The 12,196-nt window shown below is 37.8% G+C and overlaps 1 protein-coding gene across 2 annotated transcripts in view; it reads right to left on the bottom strand.

The window, feature by feature from the left end:
• Positions 1–5,018: 5,018 nt before the first annotated feature.
• Positions 5,019–12,196, bottom strand: part of Daw1 (dynein assembly factor with WD repeats 1) — a 51,353-nt gene continuing 44,175 nt past the window's right edge. The window contains exon 12 of one of the 2 annotated variants that reach the window (XM_021247075.2): positions 5,019–11,666. In XM_021247075.2, coding sequence (XP_021102734.2) covers positions 11,632–11,666 — 35 coding nt within the window. In that variant the 3' untranslated portion in view covers positions 5,019–11,631. The remainder of the gene's footprint in view (positions 11,667–12,196) is intronic. The other variant, XM_004868004.4, reaches the window with a different exon arrangement.

Raw genomic sequence — 12,196 nt, 5'->3', positions numbered from 1 at the left:
CAGAAGAAATTTCAAGGCAGTCTAAAGTTCAGATGGTGGCATGGCTACTGCTGGGAGCTTTTAGCCAGATTTATGTTGGGAATCAAGAATAAAGAGCCCAGCAGAATGATTTAAAACATGTTATGTTTGGCCAGAAAGAAAGCTTCAGTAAAGATGTGGACTGCAAAGATAGAGCAGAGGAGATCTTGACTGCTGAGAAGGAACAGGAGAATAAAAAAAAGATGGCCTGAGGGCATCACAGGAACCAGCAGGACTCCACTCTTGGCAGCCTCAAAATTGCAAAAGTAAAGACTTTGCTTTGAGAAGAGAGCCCCAGAGTACCATGCTCCAGAATGGCAGTGGCCTAGGGAAGTTGTTCCTCAGGGTTTGGTTCGTAGGCACTGGACACCTACAGCCAAGAGAGAAAGAAGCCCGGCTACTTCTCCAGCTGGCAGCAGGCCTCAGTATTATCCCCCATGGCGCTGGTTTTAGGTACATGCAGAATGCAAGAGTTGTGGGGTCAGGAAGGCTCCACTGAGAGTGTGCCCCTGAGAGGGCAGTGTGTGGAGCTGTGAGTATGAAAACTGCAAGGAAGGAGGAGAGCCATGAAAGCCCAAGAGAGAAGCCATGGGAGCTACAGCCACCAGAAGTGGTGTAGGGGCAGAGCCACCCAAAACCTGTGAAGTTCACTTCTTGCCAGATTGACTCAGATGTGCACATGGAACTATAGGACATAACGTTTGCTGGGCTGGAGTTTGGACTTGCTTTGTTCCCATTCCTTTGTATCCCCCTCTTGTACCTTTGGGAATGGAAATGTCTGTCTTGTGCCACTGAATGTTGGAAGTGTTTAACTTTCTTTTCATTTCTACAGGGACTTGCAGCTAAGAATTTGCCTTAAATCTCAGAGGAGACTCTGGACTTGGACTCTTCAGCAGTGCTGAAACTGTCAGGACTTTGGCAACTCTTAGAGACGGATTAAATGCCTTTTGCATAAAGGGATATGCATGAGTCTTAGGGGATCAGGGGCAGAACGTGATAGCTCATGTTTAAATGGCCCCTCAAAGCCTCATATGATCATAGGTGGCTGGATCTAGAGTATGTGATGCTAGAATTGATTCTTGGGGCAGTGCTAGGCTCAAGAGCACTAAGATTAAAGATTTGAGTGCTACTTGCTCTAAGTAGTCTGGATAAGATAAAGAGGGCAGAAAGACACTTAAACAGGTCTCTTGAGCTTAACACTGCCATGAACTGTCACCCCTCTGCCATGTGCCGCCTTGGCTTGGAGCCAGCCAATTATGAAATGAAACCTTTACAAATTGTGAGCTAAATAAACCTTTCCTCCTTTAACTTTGGGTGTTTTGTCTCAGCAATGAGAAAAGTAACTAAGACATTATCAGTTGTATCTAAATTTCAATTTCAGTTTTGCAGTTGTAGTTCTTTTTAATAACCTGTTGTGCAATGTTTTATAGCTACTTACTACAGATTTGTCCAGGTTTGGATAATTTAAATGTTTTTTCAAACATGATAGGCAGTTGTTTGTCAGTTTGTATCTGATAATTCCTCTATCTGAGTCATGGTGGATCTATTGCTTTGGTCCACTGTTCTCTGGTTCTCACTCATGTGATCTCAGTTCCCTTTGCTCTGGTATCTTTGAGAACATACTGGACATTCAAGATAAAAAAAAACTCTCTGTATAATTTTAGGCATGTAATAATGAAATCCTCCTCTAGGGACAATAACTCATTTTGTTTTCTGGGGTTCAGTTATTTTCAGTTGTTTAGCTAGATAGGAATACTGAATGAGTGATCACACATGGATCATTAAATTGTTAAACAATATGATGCCCCATAGGAAAAGACTTTATGAACAAATCCTCAGTAGCATGGGAACTAGCACAAAGAATCAACAACTGGGATCTCTTCTTATTAAAAAGCTTCTGCACAGCAAGAGTGACCACCAACAGTGTGAAGAGACAACCCACAATGTGGGAAAAAATCTTCACCTGCTGTTCCTCAAAGTTCCACTACCTAGAATCTATAAAGAACTTAAAAAGTTCAGACCTCCCAAATTTAAAGACCCAATTCAAAAATGGGCATCTGAAATGAACAGACATTTCTCCAAGAAGTAGAAATAGCAAATAAACATAGGAAAAAATATTCAACATCACTGGTCATTCGAGAGATGCAAATGAAAACAACGCTGAGATTCCACCTCACCCCAGAAAGAATGGCTGCTATCATGAAATCAACCAATAACAAATGCTGGCGGGGCTGTGGGGAAAGAGGAACCCTGCTCCACCGCTGGTGGGAGTGTAGACTGGTGCAAGCACTGTGGAAATCAGTATGGAGATACCTCAAAGAACTAGGACTGGAAGTCCCATTTGACCCTGCTATTCCACTGCTGGGGATCTTCCCCAAAGAATTAAAAGAATCATACCACAGTGATATATAGGCACCCATGTTTATAGCGGCACAGTTTGTCATAACTAAAACTTGGAAACAGCCCAATTGCCCATCAACTGGAAACTGGATAAAGAAAATGTGGTTTTTTTAACTAAAATGGAGTAATACTCAGCCATAAAAAGTGAGAAATTAGAGACATTTATAGCTAAATGGATGCACATTGAGGTGATACTTTTAAATGAAATACATAGGACACACACGTAAATACCAAATAGTTTCTCTAGTGTGAGAAACTGAAAATGTAAATAAGGACTAAAAGGTATAATAGATAATGTGAAATAGGAAGAAAAGGGGCAAAAGGGAGGGGGAAGTGGGAGGGGTAGGGGAAAGGAAAGAAGGGAATGAAATTAATATGAGAAAAAGGAAAAAATGGAAACAAAGTCTTTGTAAATAAGGAAGGATGGAGGGGTTGAAGGGAGGGTAGGGGAAGGGGGAAAAAATAAGAACCAAGAGAGATGATGTAAAGGTGTAAATTTCCAATGATAAATTTCATTGTATTGTATACCTAAAATGTACCAATAAAATTAATTTTTAAAAATTTACATGTGTAAATACCAAATAGTTTCTCCAGTGTGAAAAACTAAAAATGTAAATAAGGATCAAAATGTATAATTGATATTGTGAAATAGGAAGAAAAGGTCTAAAGGAGTAGAGGAAGTAGGAGGGGTAGGGGAAAGGAAAGAAGCAAAAAGAAAAAATATGAGAAAAGGAAAAAATGGAAGCGAACTCTTTGTAAATAAGGAAGGGTGAAGGGATGAAGGGAGGGCAGGGGAAGGGGGAAACAATAAGAACCAAGATACATCATGTACAGGTACACGATCCCAATGATGAATATAACTGTATTGTATATCTAAAATGTACCAATAAACTTAATGGAAAAAATTAAAAATATTTTTAAAACAATATGATGTCCCAAATCAACATATTGAACCTTACCCTTATATTAACTATGTAGGTTTCTAGAAACCAGGGTTTGTCTAAGGGTGCCTGATGCAGTGGTGAGGTTTCGTAGAGACGATTTGCAAAGAGTGAGGAGTGTGTGAGCTCGACTGAGAAAAGTAACATAGAAAATAGTGTTATACCTGCCCCCACACTGCTACCCACAGACTGGTGTCTAAGTCCCGTGGAGAGTGAGTCTTCAGATGAAAGCCAGAAGAACTGTGTTCGTGTCTCGTGAATCCGTGAGTGGAGCAGCAGCAGGTAATTTTTAACTAATGGAGGCAATATGGTACATGGGAAAGTGTACATGGTTTCTAAGCAAATATTTCATTCAAAATTGTGCTCTGGGTCATTTTGTGTTAGCTAATTTGTTAAATTGCAAATGTAACCAATAATAGTTCACAAAATTTAAAAGTGATGATCTTTTCAAATAACTTGCTACATATCAACATTTAATGATAAACACAAATGTTCTTTTCTTCTCCCTTTTCTCAGTATCAGCAACTTCATTTTAAAATTCTAAATTAAAGCTTTAACCAGTTTATACTATGGTGGCAGAAAATCTGAAATATTTAAAGAAAAGATGCCCTGAAAATCAACATCATTATTACATAGGAACTCAAATCAATAGAAATGTAGATTCTCTTAGTTCTCGATCCATTTTTAGATAATTGAGGGTCTAGGCCAGTAGTGCTGATTATTCCAAACTTGAGGTAAACAGACTTGGGAAAATTAACTAACACATATTGTTCTTATTTAATAACCAAAGGAAAAAGTAATTCTTCCATATCCTAAGTCATTGTCAGGTTCTCTTTAATACAAATGTGGTGAGACTAATTGATAAGCACATTTTATCATTTAGAGAAGACATAAATGCCATAATATTAATATAATTTCCCCTATATTTTCATTTAGGTCAGCTCAGGTACATTTATTAATAATCATTTGGGAAATTATTTTTCTCAAAGCAGATCTTCCTGAAACAAGAATTTATTTATCTCCACAGTGCCACATGCTGGTCTTGACTAGCTTCCCTGGAAGTAATTATTCCGCATCACCATAGTAAGTTTAAAAACAGAATCTCCTTTAAACACTGAAAGGTATACTTTCAAATTAACCTCTCAAGATACCCTCAATTAACTAAATTCTGAACTCAAAGAACAATGAATTTTTTATATGTTGGAAATTAATGTGGGCTTAGGCAAAACGTATTTTAAAGCATACTTAGTTGAGCTTGTGAATGTTGCTGGCTCTGGAATTTCCATATAGTAGGGACAGTTGAATACAAAAAAGAGCTTCATGATGTGAGGCATACTGCCTTCTTAAATCTTTCATGTTTATTCAGACAGGCTTTAAACTATCAGTGTGGGAGGTTTAGTCTCCCACTGGCTTGAAGTCTCTTGGTACTAAGAATCTGCAAACATATTTTCTTTCAAGTAAAACAATGAACCTCATGAAAATATCTGTCTAGTACAATTCAATTCTCATCAGTTATTCTAGTAAAGGAGAAAATTATGTCGTTAAATTCTGCCAGTTGATGATCCTTTTCTGGCAGGAAGAGAGAGAGAGAGAGAGAGAGAGAGAGAGAGAGAGAGAGAGAGAGAGAGAAAGGGAGAGATTGTGATTGATCTCCCTTTTCCATATTTCAGTAAAAGCAAAGGATGAAAAAAATCTAGAGATAATTTGGCCCAGGCAAAAGCAGTATAAAAGTATTGAGTCCATGTAAAGTATCTTGTAAAGGCATTGTAAGAACAGTATAACACCTGGAAGGTGAACTGACCTGTCTGAGATTTACAACTTGAGTGGCACTCTAAGTGTTGAACAGGGCCAGGCATTCAGCTCAGTGGCACCATGCCTGCCTCACAAGCACAAGGTCCTGAGTTCGATCCCAGGTTAAGTGTTAAACACTTATTAAGCATTATTGCACCCAGACATCCTGGCAAACCCAACCCTATAAACGAAATACCTGCTCCCCAAAAAAGCATACTTAGGAGCAAATAACTACAATGTTTAGGGTTTGCTCCATAAACAAATGGCTCAATATATTAGCTATTTAGGAAGTTCTTTTTACTTTTTTCCCTCATTTAAAGTTTTACAAATGAACAATTTGGTTCACAAACAAAGGCGTTTGCCAAATTTTGGTTCTGTTGCAAACTCTTCATCAGATGAAAACCACAACTGCAGCCTTCTTTCCCCCACAAACACAGATGTGGCCATCTTTTCCAAAATGGTGGACTAAATTAAGTTCGTGAACCGAGGTACCACTTTACCTTCTTCAATTTTATAATTAGATTGCATCCGTGCATGTGTAGATGTAACTTTCACATTTTCTATGAAGACATTCTAGCTCTGGCTATGAAAGGGTCCACATAGAATTGTGACATAAGAAATGACAGTGCTTAACTCTATAGCGTTATTTTGCAGGTCATTCTCTTTATTAGTACATGTTTGTAGTACATAATGTCTATGTTTCTTGTGGAGTTGGTACTTGTGTATAACACATCTTATTTCCTTCTTTCCTCTTCCCGCCCATTCCTTTCCTCTCCATTTCTTGATGCACTTCCCATTTGAGAAAGGACCATCTTCCTTACCTATCTTTTCTTCTGCTCTTTATTTATACTTTGGGTGTCTTCTATAAGACAAACCATATGATATTTAAGCTTGCATGTCTGATTTACTTCACTGAATGTCCTTTACACTAGATACTTTCCTAAGAAGACCTGAGCACAAAGAACCATCTTTTAGCAAAGATATGTCAGCATTCATAGACCAGAATTATAGCTGTCATATCAAATTATATCATTTTCAGATTATATCTGAAAATGCTGTTATTTATCTGTCTCCCAAGATCAGCCCAGATAAAATTACACCCAATCTGCTGGTTGATCTTTTACCAATTCACACATTGGCTGAATATTTATCAAAAGAGATTGCTAGCTGGAGATTTAGCTCAGTGGTTCCGCCGTCTGACTTGCAAGTGCAAGGTCCCAAGTTCGATGCCCAGTACAAAAAAAAAAGAGGTTGCTAATATAATTTAGGACCATTTCTTCACAAAATGCATTTCTAAATAGGATTTTTGCCTTCATGCTTTTCATGGGGCTAAATATTAAAACTTTATTTAAAATTCAAAATTTTATTAGTCTATTTATGAAAAAAACCCAACTCAAACTTGAAATTTATTTGAATTTACATTGAGCCTCTCTTTGGCATATTTCTAAAATCATTAAATTATAGATTTCTGAGAGTTAGAAGAGATATGAATCAGGACAAAAAATAAATAAAATCAGGCTTGGGTTCAGAAATTGCTTAGACTGCTTCATTGATCTTGCTTTAAGTTGCTGTCAAGTGGTACCATTTCAGAAATAACCAAGCTGAATTTACACAGAAGAGAATGTTAGCTTTCTATTATTATAACAAATACCTGAGACAATCAATTTAAAAAGAGAAAGGGCTTAGCTTGCCTCACAGATTTCGAAGTTTCAGTACAGATCAGTTGGCCTCATTTCTTTCAATGAGGCAGCACATCATGGTGGAGCATTTGGCAGAGCAAACCTGCTCGCCTCATGGTGAGGAAGCACAAAAGAGGGAGGGTAAGAAACAGTCCCTTTCCAGGGTTCATCCTCAATAGTATAAGGGACTCTCCACCTCCAAAAGTCTCTACCAGCTTCCTATAGTGCTACCCTGGACAGCAAGCGTTTATCACATGGTCCTTTAAGAGACACTGAAGACCCAAACTATAGGAGACAATATATAAGCTCATGTAGCAAATTGGAAAGGCAATGTATATCACAGTCTTTATTTTCTTTGAACACGTAGTTTAAAAAATTCACTCAAGGTGAAACAAGTTAAGTATCAAACATTATTTTGGAGCTATAAATAAGTAGAGTATGAAATTAGCAACCAATCAGCAAATAGTTCAGTGCTTCACACGGAAAGGGATTGGTTGACATACCAAGAAGCATAGCCACTCCTGGCTCAACCATACTAGTCTCAATGTTACTATCAAGTGTGAGACTCCAAGCCAGGCAGAGAAAATGGAAATGTTAACATCCCTGAGCTTGGCCACTGCCTTGATTTGATCATAGAGCAACTTCTGCAAATACCTCTGATTACATCATGCAGCAATGACATCTTCTATACCTGCAATGGCCAGTATGGTAGCCCTTATTCACATGTGGACATGAACACTTGAAATGTGCCCAGTGTGACTGGAGTTCTAATTTTATTTATTAATTTCATGCTACTAATATAGAGTTGATGTAAGAATTATTCAGTGTACTTAACTTGAACAAATCCAGCTTCAACCAAAAGATTTATATCAAAGTCAAATTAACTCTCTACAAAGGTAAACCAGGCCTGTCATTATGGGCATAACTGTTAGAAAAAATAATTACAGCACTTGGTGCTCATCTTAGTTGTTGGACAACTCTTAAGTATAGTTGGAACAACCTTGGTACATACATCTAATTTTTCAACTGGAAATTTTATGAAATCTTAAGTAAAAATGAAGTGACTCCAGCGAAAATTTCATTTCTAAATAAAGATGAATCTTCCTCCGAGCCACTCTATTATAAAAATGCTCTCATTCTCCTCATCTCCTGGAGAAAGGCTTCGGGAAGAGTCCATCCTGTGGAAATCTCTCTCAGGTGAACTGCTTCAGATGGGGACACCACACACAGCAGCTGTCTGTCTGTCTGGAAAGCAGGACCTGGGCGGGACACTGGGGAGGCTGTGACCCCAGGACAGCCTGTTCCCTTTCCCCATCAAGCTCCCATCTCTCAGAGCCATGCAGACTCAGATACTCGGGGGAGAGGACTGGCCAGTGATATTTATCCAAACAGGAAAGTCATCCAAAAATGTCACTGCACATTCTCCATAGAATTTAACCAGGCTCACTGCATATTGACTTTTTCACAGTCTATAGAAAATAGATTTGTCTCTTTCCTGAAATGTGTGGTACTCTGGAATGGGTTGTTGAATGTTCTTCCCTGTGATGCTCAGTTTTGTTTGTCTACTTAGCTAAGCTAGGGTCTCCAGATATTCAAGCACTCTGGAAGATCTACTTGCTTTTCTACTAGGTAAAGTTTCAAAAAAAGTCTCTGGCCTGGAAAAGAATTGTACTTGCCCTTCTGCCTGAAGCACATCTACAAAACATGCCTACTCTTGCCTGGGGAAAATATCTGGGATCTTTCTTCAGTCCAGGAATATACATTCCCTTGGCAAAAAAAAAAAAAAGGAAAAACCATATTTGCAGTAAGCAGAAATTCAGGTGTTCCCCCTGGAATTGCTATTTCCACAATTAAAGATGAGAGGGTGTGTCCTAGAAATAGCTGCAAATAGTAAAGCTTATAGGTAAGAAATAAAATATCAAACCAGGAGCCACACCGGAAACTGCTTCTTTCTGGAGGACTCTCAAACATCTGGCATAAAACAAAACCCTAAATGCTGAAGGACCTTCTGTCAGAAGTATCTGTGGGAATTCGGCCATAGCCTCCTGTTTGGGAGGCACCAGCTCCTTCAGTGGTCACTGTGAGCAAATACACTTTGAATGTTAGGGCATTTGTCAACCCTCCCAGAAGGCATGAATCACTGAAATTTGAATAAACACATCAGAACGCCCTGGAGAATGCTTCCACCCTTTCAAGAGATTTTGAAGTATTTGATAAATTGCATTTTTATTTATTTATTGGTACATTTTAGATATACAATATGTTCACATTTATCATTGGGGGTTTGTACCTGAACATGATGTATCTTAGTTCTTATTTTTTCCCCATTACCTGTGTGCCCTTCCCTATTTACATAGACTTTGTTTCCATTCTTTTTTTTCTTTCTCATAATTTTTCCTTTCCCTTCTTCCATTTCCCCTTCCCCTCCCACCACCCCTACACCTTTGGACATTTTCCTATTTTTTAAAGAAAATTTTATTATCTCAAGGGGAAAGATTTCATGAAGAATTTTGCAATTCACTTTAATTAGTGACGTTTAAGTCTTCCTCCTCACCAACAATGATTTCCATTACAGTGTAGGTTGGAAGAGGCTTTGTGACTTGCTTAGAAATTCAAACTTTGGGGGAAAGGGTACTGAGAAACTGGGCTGATTAAGATTTATAAACAACACGTTTGTTAAGATGAACCCAAATCTTATTCACACTCTAAGAATTCATGAGAGATGCTCACTCAAAACACTCTCTATATGTCTTTAACCTCCCTTTTCTAAGGAAAAAGTGAATTGGAACACTTTATAGCAGGGATGCTCTAAGACATAATATATTCATGAGAAAAATGTGCCTGAAATGTACGAATTCTTTCCTAGATCTTAACTCAATTAAATCCAAGTCACTTATACAGTGTCCACAAATCTTAGCTCTGACTAAATGAGTGCTTACTATGTATCGGGCTCTCCGTGTATCTATTAATTCATACAATCCATACAAATTTCCTCCATACTATTATTAGTTCCAGTTTATAAAAAGATAACAGCCTCAGGAAGTGTTTGAATTCTGAAAGCCCCAGAGCCAAAAAATGGCAAGGCAGAATAATAATACAGGCCCTTTAGGTATAGTTACATGAAAATAACAAAATTCAGAGTACTTGTGGTATTTAGACTGTCAATCCACTGAAGTTATGATAAATTTTATTAAAATGTAAAATAATTTATATTTACTCTGATCAAATATTAGTATTTAAAGACATAAATGAGTATTGGATTCCTTGACGGACTACTTCGTTAGAAAACAAATTATCATAATCTGGTTCCCAACAGAGGGACCTGTACAGAGAAACAGAGCTGTCTCTTATTCACCTCACTGGGCTGCGTCCTCGTGAGTCAGTGGGAAAACATCTGTGTGCCCAGCGGAATTAATGAGATAACTCGTTTACCACAGATCGGCCAAGACAATCCCAAGCTTTAAACTGTTCTGTGTCCCCACATAACCCTGATCTGTAAGGGACATGGCATGAACTCTACTCTTCATGCTCTTCTTTGTAGCTGTAAGAAAAACGAGAACTTATCCGCCAAAAGATCAACACTGCCACCTGGTGTGATAAGAGAACAAAGAGAGGTGTGCGAGCCACATGTTCCACATGTCGTCAGTCAGCAATGTTCGTTCTCTTCATCGTTCAGTAAAATCCACGGACCTCTGACGTGTTGTGGCAGTTACTTGATTAATACCCCAAGAAAGGATTTGCAAAGGCAACTTTGTTCAAAGAACCACACCCAACATCTCCCAAAAGGCAAAACAAACCGCATCTTCTCCCTCACTGTACTTACAGCCTGAAGATAATGTTTCTAGAATTCTCATCTCTTGCAGGTCCACAAATTAATCACAAACTTATTTTGAAACTTCTAGATAACACACTTTGTTGGAAGTAATAGATACGTTTAGTACCTTGATCATGATAGTGGTATCACAGGCATATACATATGCCCTAACTCACCAAACCGTATCCATTATGTATGTGCAATTTTTTGTTTATCAATTGTATCTCAATAAAGCTTTTTAAAAAAGATTTATTCTATAAGATTCTCATGTATTTTCTTATTCTAAATTTAGGTATTATTAATTTTAGTTTGTGCTTTAACTTTTAACATTAATTTTTAATATGCATTTGAGCAATTTTACAACCTTTAAAAAACCACTTTTTAATATTCCAGCCACACTCAGATTGATCTTTGATTTGATTATTCTTTCTCATGCTTCATTTGTTTTCCATCCAGATTTTTAAATTCAGTAGTTGGAATGTCTATTCTGTTTAACTTTTGCTTAGCTCTGCTTACACTTTTTTCAGCCCTCTGTCAATCTAGAATATATTTGCCATTTAAAAAGCACCATTTTATTTTCTTTATACCACTCCAAAACATATAGCAGACATCCAATTTATAAGGAATTTTCTCAGAAGAAAACTTTATGCAACAGAAATTATGACAATAGCCTTGAAAGGAGAATCTAGGAGACATATTGTTAAATTGTTCTGTTTTTACTTATCAGCATTATGATGCTACTAAAATAAAACACAACTGAAATAACTAGTGGCATTCACTAAATATTATGAAATCATTCCCATCAAATAATATCAACAAATGATAAAACTTCACCAGTTTTAATGGTCAAATATGCGAAATTAAGGCCAGAGTGCTTGTATAAAAAGAGAAAGCTCCTGAGATATGAACACAGCTCGCTTGTCATGTGGGAAGCTCAAGGCCTTGGTCACAATCGCTTACGAATTGAGTCATCAGCAGACTTCTTCAATCAACACCATATCCTACAGGTATTATCCTTGCTACCTAATAATAACAAATGCACAGTTATTTTTTTAAAATTTGGTCTACTTTATGCTCACTTTTTACAAGTCAACTTTTTCAGGGTCAAGGGAGAGGGTTATGGGAATTTGGAAATCCTATATGAACTGCACAGTCCACATTTTAAACACACCTCACATTTTTAAAGACATGAAGACCACACTGGCTGCAGTTCTGCCAATGTGTGGTCTAAACTAACTTCATCCAGCCCCTAAAAAAATCCAAGTAGTTTATCACACCAGGGTATACCAGAAAAATAGGACAGATAAATTCAGATAAAGTGACCGCTTTGCTGGCCACAAGATAGAAGTGTCACCTCATTCTAAGAACCTCTGCCATCCAATGTAATTTACCACTTGATACTTTGGAGCGCACTAAAAAAAATCAATGGTATCTTAAAAGAGCTCAGGAATTTAGTGCCAGCATTTAAACATGGCACAGGCAACTACTATTCCTTCCTAAACTCTCCAAGGTCTATTGTGAAACAAGCTGAGGGAAGAGCCAGCCTCACAGGA

This window comes from Heterocephalus glaber, unplaced genomic scaffold (assembly GCF_053883595.1).
Source record: "Heterocephalus glaber isolate CG9 unplaced genomic scaffold, H.glaber_assembly_v1.0 deba00001004, whole genome shotgun sequence".
In the NCBI taxonomy this organism is placed as follows: domain Eukaryota; kingdom Metazoa; phylum Chordata; class Mammalia; order Rodentia; family Bathyergidae; genus Heterocephalus; species Heterocephalus glaber.
Note: the sequence above shows the minus strand (reverse complement) of the source record. Positions and strands in the feature narration are given on the sequence as shown.